Source organism: Lissotriton helveticus, chromosome 3_1 (genome assembly GCF_964261635.1).
Source record: "Lissotriton helveticus chromosome 3_1, aLisHel1.1, whole genome shotgun sequence".
In the NCBI taxonomy this organism is placed as follows: domain Eukaryota; kingdom Metazoa; phylum Chordata; class Amphibia; order Caudata; family Salamandridae; genus Lissotriton; species Lissotriton helveticus.
The window spans coordinates 239,017,636-239,038,574 of record NC_136061.1 but is presented as its reverse complement, the minus strand read 5'-3'; the positions used below and the strand labels follow the sequence as shown (position 1 = coordinate 239,038,574).

The 20,939-nt window shown below is 47.8% G+C and overlaps 1 protein-coding gene across 3 annotated transcripts in view; it reads left to right on the top strand.

The window, feature by feature from the left end:
- Positions 1-4,814: 4,814 nt before the first annotated feature.
- The window catches only part of LOC144822333 (galectin-9-like), a 52,852-nt gene continuing 36,727 nt past the window's right edge, over positions 4,815-20,939 (top strand). The window contains exon 1 of one of the 3 annotated variants that reach the window (XM_078679703.1): positions 4,815-5,275. In XM_078679703.1, the coding sequence (XP_078535829.1) occupies positions 5,237-5,275 (39 nt within the window). In that variant the 5' untranslated portion in view covers positions 4,815-5,236. The remainder of the gene's footprint in view (positions 5,276-20,939) is intronic. The other 2 variants (XM_078679705.1, XM_078679704.1) reach the window with 2 other exon arrangements.

Genomic DNA, 20,939 nt, shown 5'->3' with positions numbered 1-20,939 from the left:
TAAATTGCATTTTTTCTCATAGTTCTATGGTATTTTTTGATCACATTCATGCTCCTGATCGGCTGTTAGATCACCATCTCACCAACGTGCTTCACTGTGAGACTTTAAATGGTTCTTACAGTTGTTCACGCACCCCTTCTTTCCTTTGGGGAGGTTTTGTTCTTTTCTTTTCACTACTTGAGCACTCTAGATCTTTATGCGCTAGCATTTCTGAAAAAAACCTTTTTCTTCTTCTGTTGTCATTAATGTGCCAATGGAGCCCCTTGTTTTAATATAACTGCTGTTTTATGTGCAACATCTCTATATGGTCTTTTTTCTAAAATACTAAAGTATGTTCATATTGTATGCCATTACAGCCCTGAAGAAGGCCATGTTCAAGGGCGAAGCGCGTTGGCTGGTCTCATTCCTTTGCATACCAATAACATTTGGAAATAAAAGACCAATAACGGCACAAGACTAAGGTCATCTGACTGAATATGTATATGTGACTTTTTATACGTATGTTGCCTCTCATCCAAACAGCTTCAAAAGAACAGATGGCATCCTGCATGCTCCCGAGACCCCTAGGCCATGGGAGTACAAGTTTTGAAGAGAGGCGGGTCAAGCACCCGTCTTTGTCCATTTGCGTGCTTTCAATTATTAATAGCCACATGCAAAGGCCAATGGTTTGTCGGGGAGGAGGCACACCCACACGGAGAAGGCTCTTGGAAGTATGAAGTGATTCCAAGAGCCCTCTCCTAGAGAAGCGCTTACGAGCATCGCTCTAGGCGAGACCTAAAAAGAGCCAGTCATCTGGAACAGCTTTCCCTCAGCACTTCACCAGCCACCTCATACCTTACCTTCCGGAAGAGTTTTAGAATTCCTGTTAAACAGTCTGCTTTATTCAGCGAGTGGCAACCCGAGTTCACTCTCGACCAATGAAATCATCAACTAATACAATAATAAAGAAAGATTTACTCAGGAACTCGCCTGCTGACCTGAGGAGCTCAGGGGCTGCCTGCCTTTAGAGCCCAGTGGCGAGTTGTAGCAACGAGTCCCCTGCTGCTATCGTCCCTTGTCCCGAGGACCTGGACGGAGCCCAGCAACCAGCACCTGATCTATGACTCTCCTCGAGTCTCCGGAGCTTTGCTCTGCCCCCCTCTCTCCTGCGGAGTGGCTGCGATTCACCGTCCGGTCTCAGGCACCGTTGGGCAACCTGCTCACTGCTCTTTGGTCTGGACCGGAACTCGGCTGCCCGGAAGTGATTGCCGGCTCGGATTGACCCGGCCGAGCCTGCCCCAGGAACCACCATTGCAAGGTCGGTTGCAGTTTTATTGACGGTACCACTCTGAGTCACGACACCATAACACGGCCTTTCCGGTCTGGAGATCAGCTGCCCGGCACGGTCTCACCTCGCGGCGCGAGTCTGGATGCCCTTGTCGCTCAGCCAGAGCCTTCCCCTGGAACCAACATAGTGGCATCGGTTGGAATTTGAACTGCAGCAGCATTTAGTATTGCAAAGCCATTTCGCAGCCTTGCTTTGCTGCCATGCTTTCTGGCCCGAAGCTCGACCGCCGGCTCTAACTACCTATCAGCTTTTTTGCTACCTTACTTCCAAACCAATGATCTGCTCCACACTACAACCGATCCAGGGTTTTTGGCCTTCACATTGCGACCTCGGACCCTGGTCTGACTGAGTTCCCCTAATCGAGGAAGAGAACCAATCGGCGTCACTGCTAATCCCTTGGCCCTGCACCTATGATCGTGGCTTGCCTTTCCTTTTGTTTCCATGATCTCTAGCCCGCCTCCCCCTTGACACCCTGGCTGCTTCCCCCTACCTGCACCTCGAGCGGATCCAACTATTCTGGTCTTAGGACTTGGGATGTTTCTATGCACCCCACCATTTTGGTATACTTTTTTTTTTTCAGTGCCCAGGACCTGGACCCGCCATTTTGGCATCCTTTTTCCGTTCCTCCTTTCCTCCGGATCCCATCTGGGTGACCTCGAACGCTGTCTCCTCCATTGTACTGCGCCACCACAACGCATTGACCCTTTCCTTTTACCCCCAAGGTCTTCTACTCCCCTCTCCCCTTCTACTGTCTCAGTTTACTGTTTGTTGAGACCAATGGTCCCAACTTCCTACACCCCTCTCTTTCATCCCTCTCACCTATTTCTTGGGATACGATGACTATTGATCCTCTGCCGGTCACGTTTCTGTCCTGATCTGCTCCCCTTTCCCCCATTACTTATCCTTCCCCCTTCTCTCTTTACCCCTCATGCTTCAGCCTCGTCCATTTCCCTCTATGCCCCGGAGGACTGATTCTCTGTTTAGTTTTGCCTTGTCTTTGTTTTTGAATCTGATGTAATGTAGTAACTCTGTATTGTTCCAGCACCCCGGTGACCGTCCCTTTACCGGCCTGACCTTGAAATGTGATACTACCAGTACCGGCCTGACCTTAAAATGGTGGCTGAACTCTCCTCCCGGGCCACTTCTTCCCTTTTCCTCCGCAATCATTTGTTCCCAATGTTCCTGCGACCTCCATATTCTGCCTACGCTCTCTTTACGCTTTAACTCACTTTTTACTGCTAGCCCTCCCTTTTTTGACCATTTGGGTAACTGATTTTGATTAGCTATGTTCTCTTTGCCGACTACTCACATTATTTTCTTGGCTTTTTCCTACTACCTCCAATGATAGTTGCTCTACGGCAATAGGCGTCTGTACCAGCGTACCTACTCTCTTTTCCCCCATTCTGCTGTATAGGTCCTCCCCTACCACTCAACTGTCTCCCAATGGCCTCCTTGGTTATGCCCCTTGCCAATGCACTCCCTATACCCTTTTTGAGGAGGGATCCAGCATTTTTGCCCTGGAGTCTCAGATTCCCCACTGAGAGAGTCCACTGTGTTAAGGGATTCACACATAGCGGAAAAGGGCCTTAAATGGCCTCCTTTAATGTGCCCCTTGCCAAAGCACTCCTTCTCCCCTTTTTGGGGAGGGATCCAGCATTTATGCCCTGGAGTCTCAGATAAGTTCAAGTTCAAGTTCGGGCATTTATATAGCGCACTACTCACCCAGAGGGTCTCAAGGCGCTAGAGGGAGGGGTTCACTATTTGTCGAATAGCCAGGTTTTCAGTTCTTTCCTGAAGGAAATGTGGTTCTGAGTAAGGCGAAGGTGGGTGGGGAGTGAGTTCCAGGTCTTGGCAGCCAGGAAGGAGAATGATCTGCCACCCATGGTGGTTTTACGGATGCGCGGGACTGCGGCGAGGGCTTGATTGGATGATCTTAGTTGGCGGGTGGGAATGTAGAAGGACAGTCGGGTGTTGAGGCATTCGGGTCCCTGATTATAAAGGGCCTTGTGTGCGTGGGTAAGAAGGCGGAAAGTGATTCTCTTGTTGACGGGAAGCCAGCGGAGGTTTTTTAGGTGTCCGGTGATGTGCTCTTGGCGCGGGATGTCTAATATGAGTCTCGCTGACGCGTTTTGGATACGCTGGAGCTTTTTCTGCAATTTTGTTGTAATTCCGGCGTAAAGTGTGTTGCCATAGTCTAGTCGACTCGTGACCAGTGCATGGGTGACCGTCTTTCTTGTCTCGAGGGGGATCCAGCGGAAGATCTTTTTGAGAATGCGAAGGACGTTGAAGCAAGAGGACGATACGGCGTTGACTTGTCTGGACATTGAGAGAGAGGAGTCTAGAATGAAGCCAAGGTTACGTGCATGGTCTGTGGGTGTGGGTGCTGATCCCAAAGCGGAAGGCCACCAAGAGTCGTCCCAAGCTGAGGGGGAGGATCCTAGGATGAGCACCTCCGTTTTGTCTGAGTTGAGTTTTAGGCGGCTCTGTTTCATCCATTCGGCTACTTCTTTCATACCTTCGTGAAGATTGGTTTTGGCGGTGTTGGGGTCTTTGGTGAGGGAAAGGATTAGCTGGGTGTCGTCGGCGTAGGAGATACCCCTCTGAGAGAGTCCACAGTGTTAAGGGTTCCACACATAGCAGAGGTTCGGGAATGTTCCCATTATCGTTGGGAACTCAGCACCGTACACCGTTAAAGGCACTCTCTTTGAAACCTTTTGATGATCTCCCCTAGGCTGATACTTTAACCCTCTGATGTACTTCGGCGACCGAACAACCTTAGGCCGATGACCGATGGAGTTGCCCCACGCAGCTATTGAGGAGTTTGGCTCTGGTTCCCCCCTTGCCCTCACCTACCCATCTGATCGTCAGATACTGTTTCTTTTCTCATTGCCCTGTTGTGTTCCCTTCTCCCCCTCACCTCTTTCCTCCCTCACTCTTTATCTTCCTCTTCTATTGCTTCTCTCTCTCTCCCTGCCTGCTTTTTCTTCCCCATACCTGAGCCATGCCCTTGTAACTCATGTATCCCAGTAACTACGTACCTGAAACTGTTGTAACTGTATAACTATATTTTGAAGCATTTGTACATCCCATGTAAAGCGCTCTGATACCTCTGGGTCTAGTCAGCGCTATATAACACTTTTTTCAAATAAAAAATGCTCAAACCCACCTTTTGATCCTCCTTTAATCGAAAACATATCCCCAAGCTGAAGAAACAGGGCTAAGAAAAATGCCATGCAAGTGTCACTGAGGAGGATTTCCTGTTTATTAATTGTACAGACTTCCAATTGCAAAGTATAATCGTTTGTACTGTCGGTACACTATTAAAATGTTTATAGATGTGCAAAGCTCCCTGAGGTAGAACTATTGCGCAAAAGACTTGGTACTCGATTGCCCTCGGAGTGATGAAATGTGGAGTCCTCAAATCGAGATTGGATCATGTGACCTTCAGCATAAGCGCATAGCAAGGCAGCAGGCGCATTAGCCAGACAGACTACGTTGCAGGTTTAAATGGTGAACATGAGATGCATAAAGTGGGCTGTTTTGTAATCAAAACCAGTTTCCTGTCTCGGTCTTGCGAACTTTCCGGTAATTGTGTGTGACAACATGTGCTCGTGACCTTGCTGTCATTTGGTGTCGTGACCCAAAGCTGAGAGCCCCCGCAGTGACCTGTGAACGCGAGCCCCGCCTCCACCCTCGTGGTGCTGTTTTAGCACGGGGTGAGATCAGCCTCTCCTGCCAGGCCTTGCCCGCTCTTCCCTTTCACCTCTTCACTCTTGGACTCTCCTTAGAGGTGGAGCAGAAAAGGGAGGAGCAGAAAATAGCAGAAGTGACAGCGCTGTGTACAAAAGGGAAGCGGCGCGGCGCCGGGCACCACATCCTCAGCACCCACGGAGCATCCAGGAAGCCAAGATGCAGGTCGGCCATCCCCACAACCAGTTCTACAGACCGGTGAGTGCCAGGCGACTTCCGGGTCCCTCGGGAGGTCCCATCATCTGGAAATGGGAGCTGTGAGAATTGAAAAATGATGCACTATTCCTTCTTTCTTAAATTTACCTGACAGCCCGTGTCTCGAGGACACGAGTTCCAGTCGCCAGGCCTTAATTTACCTCATCACTGCATTCTAGGGCTTGCACAGTTATGTTTAATATTCATGCAGTGCGGTTTATTATTATAAAGTTGTCTCTAAGTGCTGAAGTGCGGGGGAGTAGGGGAGGGGGCGAGGAAGCGGAAAGCGTTTGAAGTTAATTGCGTTTTCACACCTGGACCAATTATTTGCAAAAGGAAAGTCCCGTCATTCAAACGTCTTGTAATTGTGGGATTTTTTTTTATTTTGGGAGTTTTATTTAGCTTGACCCGAATGTATCAGAGCGCTTTACATGAGCACCAGGTGCGGTACACAAGGACAAATTCATTTTGTAAGGCATGTGGAGATTAGGTGATTTGCCCAGAATCACATGATGTTGAGCGTTATTACCGAGACTAGAAACCGGGTCCCCAGAGGTTGACCACCCGAGCCTTTAGACCAGATCCTCTCCCCATTGAGTCACAGGCAGGACTGATGGGGTTATACGATTCTATGGCTACTGCGTTTTCCGCATATTTATGGATATGCCGCATTTGACGCATAATCCATCTGCTGCATAATCGGACCACTTAAAAGTACAAAAAAGGCGGTTATGTGTTGCGGTGCAGTGTAAGTTCCTATGGAAAAGTCTACTGGTCACCTTTCAAATGCCTGTTGCTGTATTTCACTGTTAGACTTTTTCCTAATGAGCTGGAACCTTTGCCCAGATAGTGTTAATATACGTAAAGACATAATTGTAGGGTCGGGCCTAAGGCCCTCATGCTGGAAAATGACTGGGACGCAGGACACACTGCTTGCTCGGTGCAACTGGCCCAGAGCACGTGCGCTCGGCCTCTTTTATTGGTACTGTGTCACATGACCTGTGACATCAGTGGTGGGTGGGTGTTCAGTGTAGTTACAGGCTCAGCACTAGAATGCTGACTTGTGCTGGGCATTACATCCCTCCCCAAATTGGTTAAAAACTAAACCAAACATGAAAAGTCCAAACACCTGTGGGGGAAAGAAAACACAGAAAATAACATTGGACTTGTGCTTTCAAAAAGAGTCTCTTTGGCTGCTTGCAAGCCGCAGGCAGTATAGTTCTTGCGTTTTGAATTAGCAGTTCTTGGTGGCACGGTTCTTAGTTGTTCGGCGGGTTCATTCTTTCTCTGTCGGCTGTTCTCAGCCCTGCCTTTTGCTTTGCTCTCTTGGTGACGAATGGTTCAAGAGAGATGGATGACGTGGTTGTTGTTTGTCTTCCGGCTTCTTTTCTCCAAGCTGGTTGCGTGTTGTTTCCAGGCAGGCTTCAGTGTGTTTCTTGGCAGGTGAAAAGAGTAGGTGCGAACATCCCTCTCACTAGGATGCCCCTCTCGCCGGTTTTCTTCTGCCACAAGATGTCCGGGAGGACCTCTTTGCCAGGTTCCCACTGGACTGGTGTTTTTGGTCGCGTTGCTCTACCATAGCCTTCGGGCCGTGAGCAGGGCGCTCCACGAACCTCACCGTCGTGTCCTAGTTCCACCTGAAGGTTGAGTTGTCGACTCTCTTCATTGCTCTCGAGGCTTTCATCCTCTTGAGTCCTGCAGACGTGCCTCTGTAGATCTGTCTCCCGTTTGGGACTTGCTGCCACCAGAGTTCCTTGAGGCCTCTTCTTGGGTTGCCACGGGTCGGTGTGGAGTGGTCAGTTCATCAGCTGGATGTGTGAGCACTCTCGCCATTCGATCTTCCGCCAACCCCAGAGGTAGATGTCTTCAACAGTCTATCTTGCTCCCTTCTGCGTTCGCCATGTGGATGGATGACTCGTAGGTGGTTGTCTTTGGTCTGCTCTGCCGGTGCTCTTACCAGGCTTGTTCTCCATTGCACTCCGGTGTTCCAGTGCCTGTCACCTTTCTTCTTTTCTTAGTGGCGGTGGCCACTCTGTTCTTTCTTCATTCTTCTTAGCTTGACAGTCGTGCCACTCTGATTGCGTCTTCCTTCTTTTCTTCTTAGTGGCAGTGGCCACTCTGTTCTTTCTTCATTCTCCTTGCAGTGACTGGGTGTCACTCTGACTTCTCTTTCCTTCCTTTCTTCGGTGGCAGTGTGCCGCTCCGATCTTTCTTCTTCTCTTCTCCTCTTTTCGCAACGTACCCTGTTCCCCTTTTCTTCATCTTCTCTGGCCAGGCTTCCCCATGCAGCGCGCGCACTCTGCACGTGTCTTCCTGGTCTTGTCCTAGTCCTAGGACACTATCTTCTCATTACTCGCTTCCCAGGGTTAGCGTCGCGACCTTCACATCTTCTTCCTGTTGCTTTCGTTAATTTGTGTGGTTGAAGTTCGTGGGTCTAGGTCGTCGGACCGTGCATTGTCTGAACTTCTTGAACGTCGTGCTGGTCCCTTCTGCCGAGGTCTGGCAGGTAGGATTTGTGGTGCTGAGCTTCTTGGACGTCGTGCTGGTCCCTTCTGCCGAGGTCTGGCAGGTAGGATTTGTGGTGCTGAGCTTCTTGGACGTCGTGCTGGTCCCTTCTGCCGAGGTCTGGCAGGTAGGATTTGTGGTGCTGAGCTTCTTGGACCTCGTGCTGGTCCCTTCTGCCGAGGTCTGGCAGGTAGGATTTGTGGTGCTGAGCTTCTTGGACCTCGTGCTGGTCCCTTCCGCCGAGGTCCGGCAGGTAGGCTTCTTGTTGCGACCATCTGGCTGGTCGACTTCGTGCTTTGTGACCAAGCTGAGTGGGCAGGTTGCTTCTGTGATGTATCTTCAATGCTGCGGGTTGTCTGCGCAACCATTTCCTGTTCATCGCAGTTGAGTTGGTTTGGTGCGCATCTGGGTGCGCTCTTCATGTCTTCTCTTGTGACTTGCTGCTTTGGGCTAGTGCTGTCCGCACTGCTGCGCATTTGCGTCATGCGCTTTCGCACGTCCTGGTGCTGGGTTCCAGAACCGTTGTTGGTTCGTGTGGGGGTGCTCCTACTTTCGCCATTCTGCTGCAGCGATGGCCTGTGGCCACCAGGCATCACTGTCTTCTTTTCTGGCGTTGTGTTGATGCTTCTTGAGTGTTTGCTTCTGGAGGGTTGCGTCACCGCTCCATGGATCTTCTTCTGGTCGTGCTTCTTCTTTGCGCTGTTGTCTGCGATCCTTTGGAATGTCCTGCGTGGAGTTGCTGCACTCCTGTTCCTGAGGTGTTCTTTCCGCTGTGGTGCACTCCCGCGCTGTCGCGTTTTCCTTCTCAGGCTGTGTGGAGTTCCTTCACTCCTTGCGCCTTTCTGCACATCGCAGTGCTGTGCTAGTCCGGGTACCTGTGTATAGTCCTTGCGCTCCTGGCGCTCTCCCTTGTCGGTGTCGTGGCATTTCTCTCTGTGTGGTGTCTGTGCGCCAGTCTTGCGCAGCTGCCTGGTGTTGCTGTGCCAGTCTTGTGCTGCTGTGTGTGCACCTGCTGTGCTGACCTTTGTTCCTTGCTGCTCTTTGAGCGCTTGCAGCCTGTTGTCCCCTGCTGGGAGTCTGCTGTTCTGTGGTACCCTTAGGGGCTGCTAGGGCAAAGCTGCAGTGATCACTCGCCTTGCTGCAGGCTTATCTATGAGCTGTTCGATCCCCTTCACTGCAGTGTTCCTAATAGGCCACTAGATGGCAGTGCAGATCAGGCAGCTTTCCACCTGACGCGTGTCTCGCTGGTCGTGGCTGGGTGGAGAGGAGCAGGTTCTGGAGCACCAGGCAAACACACTCAGGCCACGGTACACGAGCTGATCAGGCAAGTGGAGGGGTCTTTATTCACTTATGACGGCTGGTGCAGCTCTGATTTATCTGGGGCAGCGCTAGTTGTGCTGTGGTCTTCCCTTTTTGTTGTTCTCCTCGAGCCCTCCGCCCGCAGCAGCTTCTCATTTCTCATGCTACGCGGGGCGGAGGAGGGCTGGCTCTGCTGCCCTCGCTGTGTTGAGGCACAGGCAGACGTTGGGGGTGTCTGCTTTGTTCCCCCCCCCGTAGTCGAAGTGCCGTTTCTGCGCACCCCACCGCCGCAGCCTCACTTTCCTCTCGCTGCGCGGCGGGGAGGGGGGGTCGGTGCTGCTGGAGTATTTCTGCCCTTCACAGCAGGTCTTGCATTACCTGCGCTGCGAAGGGTGCAGTTAACAATTCCTCTGAGGCGGGGTGGGCGCTCGCTCGGCTCCCTTTTTACCCCTACGTCCTCCGGCAATGCAGCGTGTCCAGCGCTTGGGGTCTGAACACTTGCGGGTGGGCTCCGCTTCATTTATTCAGGGCCCGGCAGCTTTCCTCATGCTGCGGGCTCATTTGCCTTTGAAGTCTATTCTCCCCGCTGCCGCACTTCACTCACGCTGCGCGGCAGGGACGGGGGACGCTGCAGGCAGGCAGCGGTTGGCTCCGCGAGCCTTGTCTTGATTGCGGGGGCCAGTAGCCAGTGCCGCTCGCACTTTTAGGGCATGGTTAGTGTTTTTAGCGGGTGAGCTCCGCTTTGTGTAGTACTGGGCGGCGCTAGGAGGCGGTTATGAACATCGCGGGTGGGCTCCGCTTTTGGTGCTGAAACAGTCTGGGCTCACCTTCGGCCGACGGGACTGTTCTTCCGCGGGTGGGCACCGCGATGGCTCCGCTTGTCTTTTCGGGGCTCCGCCACGGCAGGGCGGACCACGGCAGGCTGGAGAGGTGCGGGGTGAGCTCCCGGTCACCTCCTCCTTCTTCTCTAGGCCCGGGGCTCGACACACGCCCCACGGGTCTCTCGGCGGCCGGCCCGTTTCTTCGCAGGGGGTGCTCTCAGGCGAGCAGCATTCTCTCCCCCTTTTCCTCGATGATGTTTAGAGCTGTGGCACGCTGGGCACAGCTCCGCCCTCGTCGCCATTGTAGGGTCGGGCCTAAGGCCCTCATGCTGGAAAATGACTGGGACGCAGGACACACTGCTTGCTCGGTGCAACTGGCCCAGAGCACGTGCGCTCGGCCTCTTTTATTGGTACTGTGTCACATGACCTGTGACATCAGTGGTGGGTGGGTGTTCAGTCTAGTTACAGGCTCAGCACTAGAATGCTGACTTGTGCTGGGCATTACAATAATAATGCGATAATACTGTTAATACATGTGCCGCATTACGCTGCATAATTTGCGTTTTCTGGTCACATAATTTAGTCAACCCTGCTGGATAATTTAGTCTTAATATTTCTGAGTCCTGGAATATTTGGGAAAAGTGCAACTTTCTCTAAAATGACAATGGAGGCTTATTTACCATTCTTATTCCAATACTGGAATATATTAAGTAAGTGGCAATTTTTCATTGACCAAAGTGCTGCTGAGGGTACCGCAGGAAAACAGGCCCAAATCCAGCCCCAACATTAGGGACTCAGTGAGAAATATGTGGGTTGAAAGGGAGTCATTTTCCACTTTCAGTTTGACTTTGTGAATAAAATGCCTTTCTATTATGTACCAAACAATGTTTTCCCCTATTAATTCAGACTGTACCACTGCCGGCCACAGAGAGGGCTGTGCTACTTCGAAAGCTTTAAACAAACGGTTTAAAACAAGGCAGGCTCTGTGAGACGGGTCTTTATTGCGACTGAAACAGGTCAGGAGGAAGTAGAACAAACTCTTCGGATTTTGAGATCCTGGGTCTCTGCTGGAAGTCCATTGACGTCCCCTGGGGGTGGAACAATCCGTTACCATGGCGAAGGCTTTTGCAACCTGTATGTTTTATTGCACATCGCTGTAAAGTTCAGTTTTAGTTTAACTTAAGGACAGCCGAGAGGAAGGCAGTCAGTTGTGCCAACTCGATGCGGCACTGGTCTTACCGACATCAGAAGGATGATGGGTAATCCGCCTCCATTCTATATACAGTTAAACCGATAGTTGTGTCATTGTTGAACGAAAGATTGACGGTATTAAAGGTTTACCAGGCCCAGCTAGTATAGCTCCTCTTGCCCTGCAAATTGTGAAACCATATGCTGTAAAAAGCACCCGGTTGTATGTTCTCTTCTATTGTCGAGAGGATGTGGCCTAACGGCCAGAGCTGCCGACTTTGGAGCTGTGGATTCAGGTTCCATCCTCGGCGTCGGCTCAGCATCCTGTGATTTTGGGCGAATCACTTGCATTCCCCATGCCCACCAACAATGAATGTGTCCTGTGTAACGTTACTGGTGCTCACATAAATCCCGCCAGTACCTTCGGGTCTCTTTAATTCTCACTGCAGAAGAAGTGGGCCCGTCCTTACAGTTTTCCGGGGTTCCCGACTCTCTCAGCGTCGAGGGATACCGATGGGAACACACAGGCGTTTGTGGACGCGTGAAACGTCAGCCTTTGACTCTTATGAACACTGTACTCACTGGACGCCTCAAGTTTCTATCCCGTTTCATAGAAGGTTCAAGACCCCTAAATCAAAAGGTGACGCAGAATTAGTTCTGTAGGAAGCATCTGAAGGCACCGTAAATATTAGTAGGAGAACTCGACAGGGGTGCCCTTTTTCCCGTCGATGTTTTTTTTTTAACCACTGTCTCGTGTTATTAGCAGTGCGGAGATTATGATAGCCAATACAAAGATAATGTCAGTGATCAAAATGTTATTATATGCGGACGACGTTGCCTCACATTTGGATCATGAATCTGAAAGCATAGCTAAAACATTTGAAGTTAGACCTGAATTTTCAAAAAATTCGAGGACAGAATTAATAAAACTATAATAAAGTAAGAATAGAAGAGCAATGCCAGTCGGTGGTGATGTTTAAATCCATGTGATACTTAAGATTAAAGCTAAAACGACACGTTGCTCCGATCTAGACGTTATGCAACACTATTAATTATATCACTTCCAGCTTCGATGATCGTTAACTAAAAAGAAAGAAAAAAACAGATGCGAAAGTTTGTAGGTGTGCGCATGCGTGGTGCACACACTTTCAGAGGGGTTGGCCTAACGGCTAAGGCGCTCGACCTCGGACCTGGGGGACTTGATTCGAGTCTCGGTAACGACGCCAAAAAACCCCTGTGATTCTGGGCAAATCACTTAATCTCCCCGTGCCTAATAAAAAAAAAAAATGAAAGTGTGTCCTCATGTAACGTAACTGGTGCTATGTAAAGCGCTCTGATAACTGATTCGGTTCGGTTCTAGTTCGCGCTATATAAAAAAAAATATATATATATTGTATTGTATTATAATTGCTTTTGTATAGCGGTTACTACCCCTGACGAGGCGTCAAAGCACTTTTTTCGTCAAGTAGCACGCTACTCCGGGACCCAGAAGGATTAGTGTTGAATTAGTATGGTGAAAACATGACATTAATTTCAGTGGTGGATATGTTAGTCAGTTATTTGAATTGAGAAGTGTTGGGGAGGGGTAGAAAAGGGAAAAAAGGTTTGCATTTATTTAGCACTTGTAACCCTGATAGAGTGTTGAAACGCTTTATTGGCGAGTAGCACACTACTCTGGAACCCTTAAAGGATTAGTAGGAGTTAGTATAGTGGAATATGGAATTGATAGAGCGCGCGGGTCACCCGACCAATAATTTCCCCACTTCCGGCTTCGGGCCCATATATTTCAAATCACCATATACATTGATCGGATGACCTCACGTTCTGCTATCAGATATTTGTGAGTTCCTTTCGTTATTCCTCAGAGTACCCGACTTACCATCCACCGATGCGGGTACCTATGACCACAATGGATCAGGGAGCTAGCTGTAAAAGGAAAGGCAGCAAAATACAAACCCAACAAATATCATTCAATACTTTGTAAAATGACCACGGACAACTGGAAGTTTTAAAGTCTTTATCTAATTTAGTAAAATTCAGAAATCATCAAATTCACAGTAATTAAGCAATCGATAATCAGAATAACAGAAAGTACATAGCTGAATAGCAAATAAGTCAGTGCAACCATTTATAAACTAATGGAACCAGGACACCTTCAAAATGAAGGATCAGGACTAGTATTCTAGAATTATCTCAAAAATGAGACAGGAGTTCGGGACATTTATATAACTATAGGAGAGTCTATGTAGAGAGACAAGCTATGCTTTAAGGCAAAAGTTCTTTAGACAGTTTAAGTAAGGAGGTTCTAGACCATATCAGGAAATGACAAACTGCAATGCAAAATATAATTTCTAACAGGTAGGGTAACATAGGAACACGTTACGAAACAAATGCAAATGACTTTATGATTCAATGGTTGCGGGAGAAAGCATGGAAAAATATTTCACGTGCAAAGGTATGTCTTTATTGAAGCAAAGACAGAAAAATAGAAAGGTGCAGTTTCAGGAGATTCAGAGCAATATTTACCTAGACTGGTGTGAAAAACCAAACCCTGGCCACGGGTCAGTTAAGGACAGGAAACCCCTCAAGGAAGGATACCCCTCAAATGGACAGCAGGTGCAGAATGGACACCCAGGACAGGACAGGAAACCCTCAGATTAGAAATCAGGACAGGACCACCAGGCTACGACCAGCACCCGCAGTTCGGAAGCAACGCCTGCGCTCCACCCTCTCTGCAGCTATCGATCAGGACCCCGATTGGGTCAGCGAATTCCCCAGCAAAGTGCTTCGCCAGCACTTAAGGTTCAGTAAAACCTTCAGAGTCTATGGTCAAATTTCGGACAGAGAGCTCCGCAGCTCCTCTGTATCAAGTCACCTATTGAGTGCGTTGGGTCAGTGACAGGTCAGCTAAACCAGACAAGTCGGACCATTTCCCTAGGTGAACCCAGGGTAGATATACTGTTTTGGGACGGTGTACCACCCCCCAATGTTGCAAAGTGTCAGAATCCCTCAATTTGGATTGGTCCTAAGGTAGGGTTTGGGTAACACACCAATCAGGACAGACTATTTGGAGGCCTACTTTGCATCTCTGGGTACCGCCTAGCGAGATTGGGGTTCCCATGAGAAAGTCGCACAGAATACAATGAAAAAGAATACATTTCGATACAATAGAACATAATCATGATGCTTCTGCTGGGTGAAGGTGCCCTTTCCCAGGGTGGCTCTGGCATCAACCTTCTTTGGCCTGAGTTCAATGCCGTGGCAGCCTCCAGTGATTCTGCGCAGAAATACCCTCCAAGATGGACTCCCCAGCCCAGCACCCCTCCGAGTCGAGGATACATGAAAAGTAAGCGAAAACAAATTAAAACATAGAAGTGACGGTATGAAAAACACATCATGGGTTGTGTACTTTAAACTTATCATTATAAAAATATACTATGCAGTTTAAATGTTAGCAACATATACACATTCACAAAAGCATCACCACGTTATTCACGAGAGCTGTGTATTACGCATGCGCACCCTTTCCCACCAAACTTATAACTACGTCAGGTCACGTGAGTGTGACTGACGCATGCGCAGAAGCAATTTTCCAAGCGGCGGCCATGTTTTAGAACACGGATTAGTTGTATTAGAAATACACATACGCAAGCTTCCTCTACTTCGTTCGAATATAAAATAAAAGATTAGTAAGACGTACAAATTTTATAAATTGATTACACACGGGCGAGGTTCATGACTCGAGCAAGTCGCGATGCGAAGCTTGCTCTATCAATCCCCTCTTTGATGATATTTACTATCATCACAAAAATAATGGAACCAGATGCCAACTTCTTCACACTTTATACATCTCTATCTCTTCCAGCAAGCGATTCAGCTTCTCTTTCTCATTTTGGGTAGGGTGAGAATTTTTCACCTTTTTGTATATCTGATTATTCATTTCTTCTAATTCAACTTCATCCACACTTCGTTTCACTCCTCTGGCATTCACTTGATGCTTTCTGGTGTGCTTACGGCATTTGCAACAGACAAATATGAAAAATAGGATAAGACCTATAATTCCAATTGGCATCAGTACCTTAAACAATAAGCTTTTACCTAAGCTAGCAAACCAATGACCTACATTTGAGAGACCATCTACCAGTCTCTTCCAGGCACTGTCAACCTCGAGTGGTTTGAGTTCCTTTTCCAAATTAGTAATGTTTTTCACGTATCTTTTGAGCTGCACACTTTTGTCCGGAATATAAGTGCAACAATGTTGCGCCTTCAACATCCGGCAGACTCCGCCCTCTTTTGCTAATAAGGTGTCAAGAGCAAGTCTGTTCTGCAAAACCATTGATCTGATCGCAACCATTTCGGTATTGACCAGCAGAAATCCATGAGCTGTGTCAGTAAACAACACATCCACTATTGTGGATAATTTGCAAATTCTGTGAGTGTTCAGAACCACTCCCACTCCAGGTATCAGTGCACTGAAAATACTACCCATTATTTCACCTACGCTTTCTCTTTTACTACGCACTAAGCCATTAGTATTTTCACTGCTTCCAGCAACTTTATTCACATGGTATATTTTCGGGAAGACAATGCCAAAATAGCAGCTTCCATACCAGTGATCCGGCAATTTGAAATAAGCCTTGTCTCCACATATCACCTTAGGAGCTTGTAAATATACCTCCCCAGTGCTGCGCTGTCCATTATCCAGTGCTGATTTGGACGTCCAACGGTCGCACGCAGCACTGGGGAGGTAGTGCCCGTGACGACCGTTGGCCGACGGCAGCACTTAAAGGGATATATAATAAATTCCAGGAAACACAGGCTCTGACCCATTTTTGAAACCCCATACTCCAATTACCTTGTAATTATGTTCACATTCACTGGAACCAATGAAAATGTTATTAAAATAGCTAGTCTTCTCGCGGTGAAGACATAGCTTTCCTTTCCTTTCAAAATCCAGCAACAGAGCAGGTCCCGCCCCGCCATTTGAGGTGCCTTCCATGTTCTCAGCCCATTTTGGCGTTTTCTGTTTTTCGTCATCTGCCTTTCTTTTTATTTTTATTCTCCTCTTCTCTGCCATGTTCAGGAACATCTTTTCCTGCTCACGCAAAGAACAGGTCAAGTTATCTCTGTGTGCGTCACCTATGTCTATATTGCCTATAGTCAGAAAGTATTCGCCCATATAGCGAGTAACGTCACTTCTGGTATGTACAGGATTCAGGTTCCCACGTATAGGAAGTTCAGAAAAGATCACGTCATTGTTAGAGTAATAGTACTGTAACGGTCCTCTTTTGTAAAATAAGCTTGCTAAAATGCTACAGGATATTCCGTATGTCAGGGGCAAGTGATGGTATGTCACGCCTTCAGCCACAGAGGTAGGTAGCTTCATGCAGACATAGCAATCTTCAATTTCCATAGTCTCTACATAGTGTATTAACAAGTTTGCGAAAACATTTAAATGTGTCTTATTCTTAACTTCATGATAATGTAGTCCTCCCTCATCTGATGCTTCTAAGTCTCGTTTTGTTTGTTTGAGTGCTCTCTCATGTCTTGCTACACTCTGTGTTGTCAGTTCTTCAATATCAGTATTTACAATCTCAGTAGGGTCAACATTAGTATTTTTGCTCACCGCAAAAGGAATGAAAACTGTTAGTCCTATCCAAACTAATATCACTATAATTATACTACATACACATACCTTGCAGCATGTTTTGCAACAACTGCGACTAGGTCTACCATTCACGTTTGAATCAGACATTTTGGCTCAGAAGAAGTTTCTCGACCCCTCTTTGTGTCTTTGCACGAGTAGTTTACTTTGTGCAAATTCACGGTGGCTCGTCTTCTTCTTCGGCAGAGTACTCGGCGACTGGTTCTCCGTCGCTTTCGTCAGTTATATCAAGATCTTCAAATTCTTCCAAAACGAGCGTCCATTCAGGAGACTTGTACTTTTTGTTTTGTCTTTTTATTCGATCGCTCCTTCTTTTGGAAGTGTCTTCTGGTTGTTCTGCTATGCGAGAACTTCTCCTTTCTTCTGCACGTTTTTCTTCTACCGTTTTTATCCTCAGTCTCAATTTCTTTATGAATCCAGGCTCAATGTGCTTTCTTTTCTTAAGTCTTTTAGTTGGCACTGGGACTTCGTTTTCTTTTATTGCCCTTTTATTTTAATTTTCTGGTGGCAATTCTGCTTCCTTTACTTCCCTTCCTATCTGACTAGTTCCAGGGCTCGTATCTATTTCTTCTGCCTGGGTACTAAACTGGCTTTGTTCAGGAGAGTTTTGCTTTTGCTTTTCAAATGTCTCTGTTTCTGTTTCCTGAACACGTTCTTCTAACCCTGTCTGATCCTGTTCATGCACTTCGATCCCTTGATTTTCTTCTGCTCGAACTATTACACTATGTCTAGTCTGTTCCTTTTCGACATCAGGAGTCAGTGGAGGTGTATCAATTACTTGCTCAGTCCCTGTCTGACCTTCTCCTTCCTCAGGTTTGATGTGAATCTCAATAGTCTGAGGTTCTTCGCCTGTGCCTTGCTTTTCCTCTCTATTCCACTCTCTACCTTCCCAAATTCGCTCTCTTGTTCTGATTGGGTCTTCTGTGAGGTCAATCAAGGGTATCCACTCATCTGGCCATATGCTTGGCAGCTCGTCATCAGCTACTTCTGGACCAACTTCTTGGAACCCCTCAGCAGGTTTGACTCTTGGTAGCTCGTCATCAGCTACCCCTGGACCAACGTCTGCGGACCCCTCAGCTTGACTGGTACTGGGCTGTACGTCGTCAGTTACTTCTGGTCTGGCTTCTGCAGGCCCCTCTGCTGGATGGCCTTCTTCTCCAGGCTCTTTGTCGGGTAGTACCTTCTGGGTGTGGCTGGCGTGGATCCAATGGGGAACACCTGCACACTTCACTGCTGTGGTCGTTACCAGGATTACTTGGCGCTTCTGTCCCCACCTTGGTTCCAGGCAGCTCGACCGAGTATGCTTCTTTATTTTGACCCAGTCCCCTGGAACCAGTTTGTGGAGAGGAGTCGTTGGATTGGCGACGGCGTCTTCTCCGATCTGGCGAGAGATATAACGTACTTGGTCACCTAATCTCTTGCAGTATTCAAGCACCAAATCATCAGTAATACTCAACAGTTTGCTTCCTGGTACCCACGCTTGTCTCATCACTCTTCCCATCAGGATTTCATGTGGGCTCAGGCCTGTCTTCCGGTCTGGAATACTTCGGAGTCCCATCAGAACCAGAGGCAGGGCCTTTACCCAGGTCATGCCAGATGCATCACACAATTTCGCTAGTCTTGTTTTGATAGTCCCGTTTATTTGTTCCACCACTCCAGAAGCCTCTGGATGATATGCACAGTGGAGTTTTTGCGAGATCCCAAATGCCTTACAGAGTTGGTCGATCACATCATTCTGAAAATGTCGGCCTCTATCTGATTCAATAGCGACTGGAACCCCGAATCTAGGTATCAGTTCTTTTAGTAAACACTTTGCTACTGTCAGTGCGTCACTTTGGGGAGTAGGGTAAGCTTCCACCCACTTTGAAAATAGGCAGACAATGACAAGGACATAACGCTTCCCCTCACAACGTGGCATGGTGATGAAATCAACCTGTATTCTCACAAAGGGACCCCCTGACCTCCCAATTTTCCCTAGTTCCACCATTGTTCTCTTGCCTGGATTCATCTGTTGACATGACAGGCACCTCTGGCAGAGGGACTCTGCTACTTTCCTGAACTTTTTGCTGTACCAAGTCTGTTGGAATACCAGAATCATGGCGTCCCTACCAATGTGTGATCCCTCATGTATCAGTCTAGCCATTGTGCCAAGCAAGTGTCTGGGTAACACAGGCATACCATTTGGGCCCAAGATGACACCATCCTCACGTCTTGGTCTACACCCTTCTTCCTTCCACTTCTCTCTCTCTTGCCAGGGTGCCGCCTGCTGCCATTCTCTCACTTCATCCCATGTTGGCACTTCTTCAAACACTCGAAGTTGGCAGCTGTTTCCGGGCCCCCCCCCGTTTTGGATTTATGATCAATCGATCCCTGGCGCATAATTGTGCCACTCGATCAGCGAAATCATTTCCCAATGATACAGGGTCAAATTCCTTCTTATGAGCAACACACTTGACCACTGCCAATTCTTTAGGTAATTGGATTGCCTCTAAAAGGTCTTGAACAACTTTTCCATTTCGAATAGGGGTACCTGATGAAGTCAGGAACTCCCTCTGTAGCCATAGTTGGCCAAAGTCATGCACAACTCCAAAACAGTACTGACTGTCAGTATACACTGTTAGGCGTACGTTTTTCCCCAATTTGCAAGCTTTTATCATAGCGATCAATTCGGCTACTTGTGCAGACTTTACTTCAAATAAATAACCTGCTTCTACAAGTTTGGTTAAAGAGACTACCGCATAGGCAGCACTCAGGCCTCCTTGTTCATGTCTTAGGCATGAACCATCCACAAACAATTCCATGTCATGTTTAGGCAAAGGTGTTTCCTTAATGTCTGGGCGTGGCTTTGTGCAAAATTCAGTTAAATCAATGCAGTTATGCTCATCTTCCTCCCCATCTTCCATATCCATTGAGTTGGGAAGCAGAGTGGCGGGATTCAGAATGTTGCACCGGACAATCGTTATATTTGCAGCACCCACGAGAATCCTCTCGTATTTAGTCAGCCGACTAGGGGTGAGATACTGAGTTTTCGTTCTTGTTAGCAAAATTACCACTCCATGTGGAACATACACAGTTACAGGATGTCCCATGACAATGGATTCACTCTGCTCTAAACTTGTGCAAGTAGCAGCTACTGCTTTCAGACATCCTGGTAATCCAGCAGCCACTGGATCCAGGGTGGCAGAGAAATATGCCACTGGCCTTCTGGTTGTGCCATGCTCTTGTGTTAGGACTGACAACGTGCAATTATCGCGAGTGTCACAGAACAGGGCAAATTCCTTGGAATAGTCTGGCATTCCCAACGCAGGGGCTGTACACAGACAATCTCGCAATTTTGTGAAGGCTGTTAAGCTTTCATCATCCCATTCTACGATATCCGGTGTTCCTCTCTTGGTCATTTTTATCAAAGGCCTAGCTAGGACTGCAAATCCCACAATCCATTGCCTGCAGTATCCTATCACCCCAAGGAACATTCTGATTTCTTTCTGAGTACGGGGTAACTGCATCTTTTGAATTATTCTGACTCTTTCTGACGTTACTTTCCTGATGCCTTTCTCTATCTGGTGCCCCATATATTTCACTGATTTTGCACAGAACTGTAATTTTTCAGGGGCCACTTTATGTCCCTTCTCACTCAGGTGATTCAGTAGGGCAATGGTGTCAAGCACACAATCTTTATGACTTTTGGACGCCACCAAGAGGTCGTCAATGTATTGCACCAGGACAGAATTTCCAGGTAAGACCAAAGTTTCCAAACATTTTTTCAAGATCTGATTAAAGATAGAGGGGCTCTCTGTGTACCCCTGGGGGACCCTGTTCCAGACATACACGTGACTGTTGAAAGCAAATGAGAAAAGAAATTTGCTGTCTGGATGCAAGGGAATGGAAAAGAATGCATGACATAGGTCTATCACAGTGAACCACTCAGCATCCCAGGGAATCTGATACAGAATCACTGCTGGGTTCGGCACAATAGGACAACAAGGAACCACTATTTTGTTTACCTTTCTTAGGTCCTGAACTACTCTATACTTGCCACTAGGCTTTTTGATGCCCATAATCGGTGAGTTGCATGGGCTACTCATTACTTCCTGTATGATGTTTCCTTCTAGTAATTCTGTATTTCCAGGGCAACACCTGCTCTCACTTCTGCATTCATTCTGTAGGGTTTAGTATTAGGGTATACTGC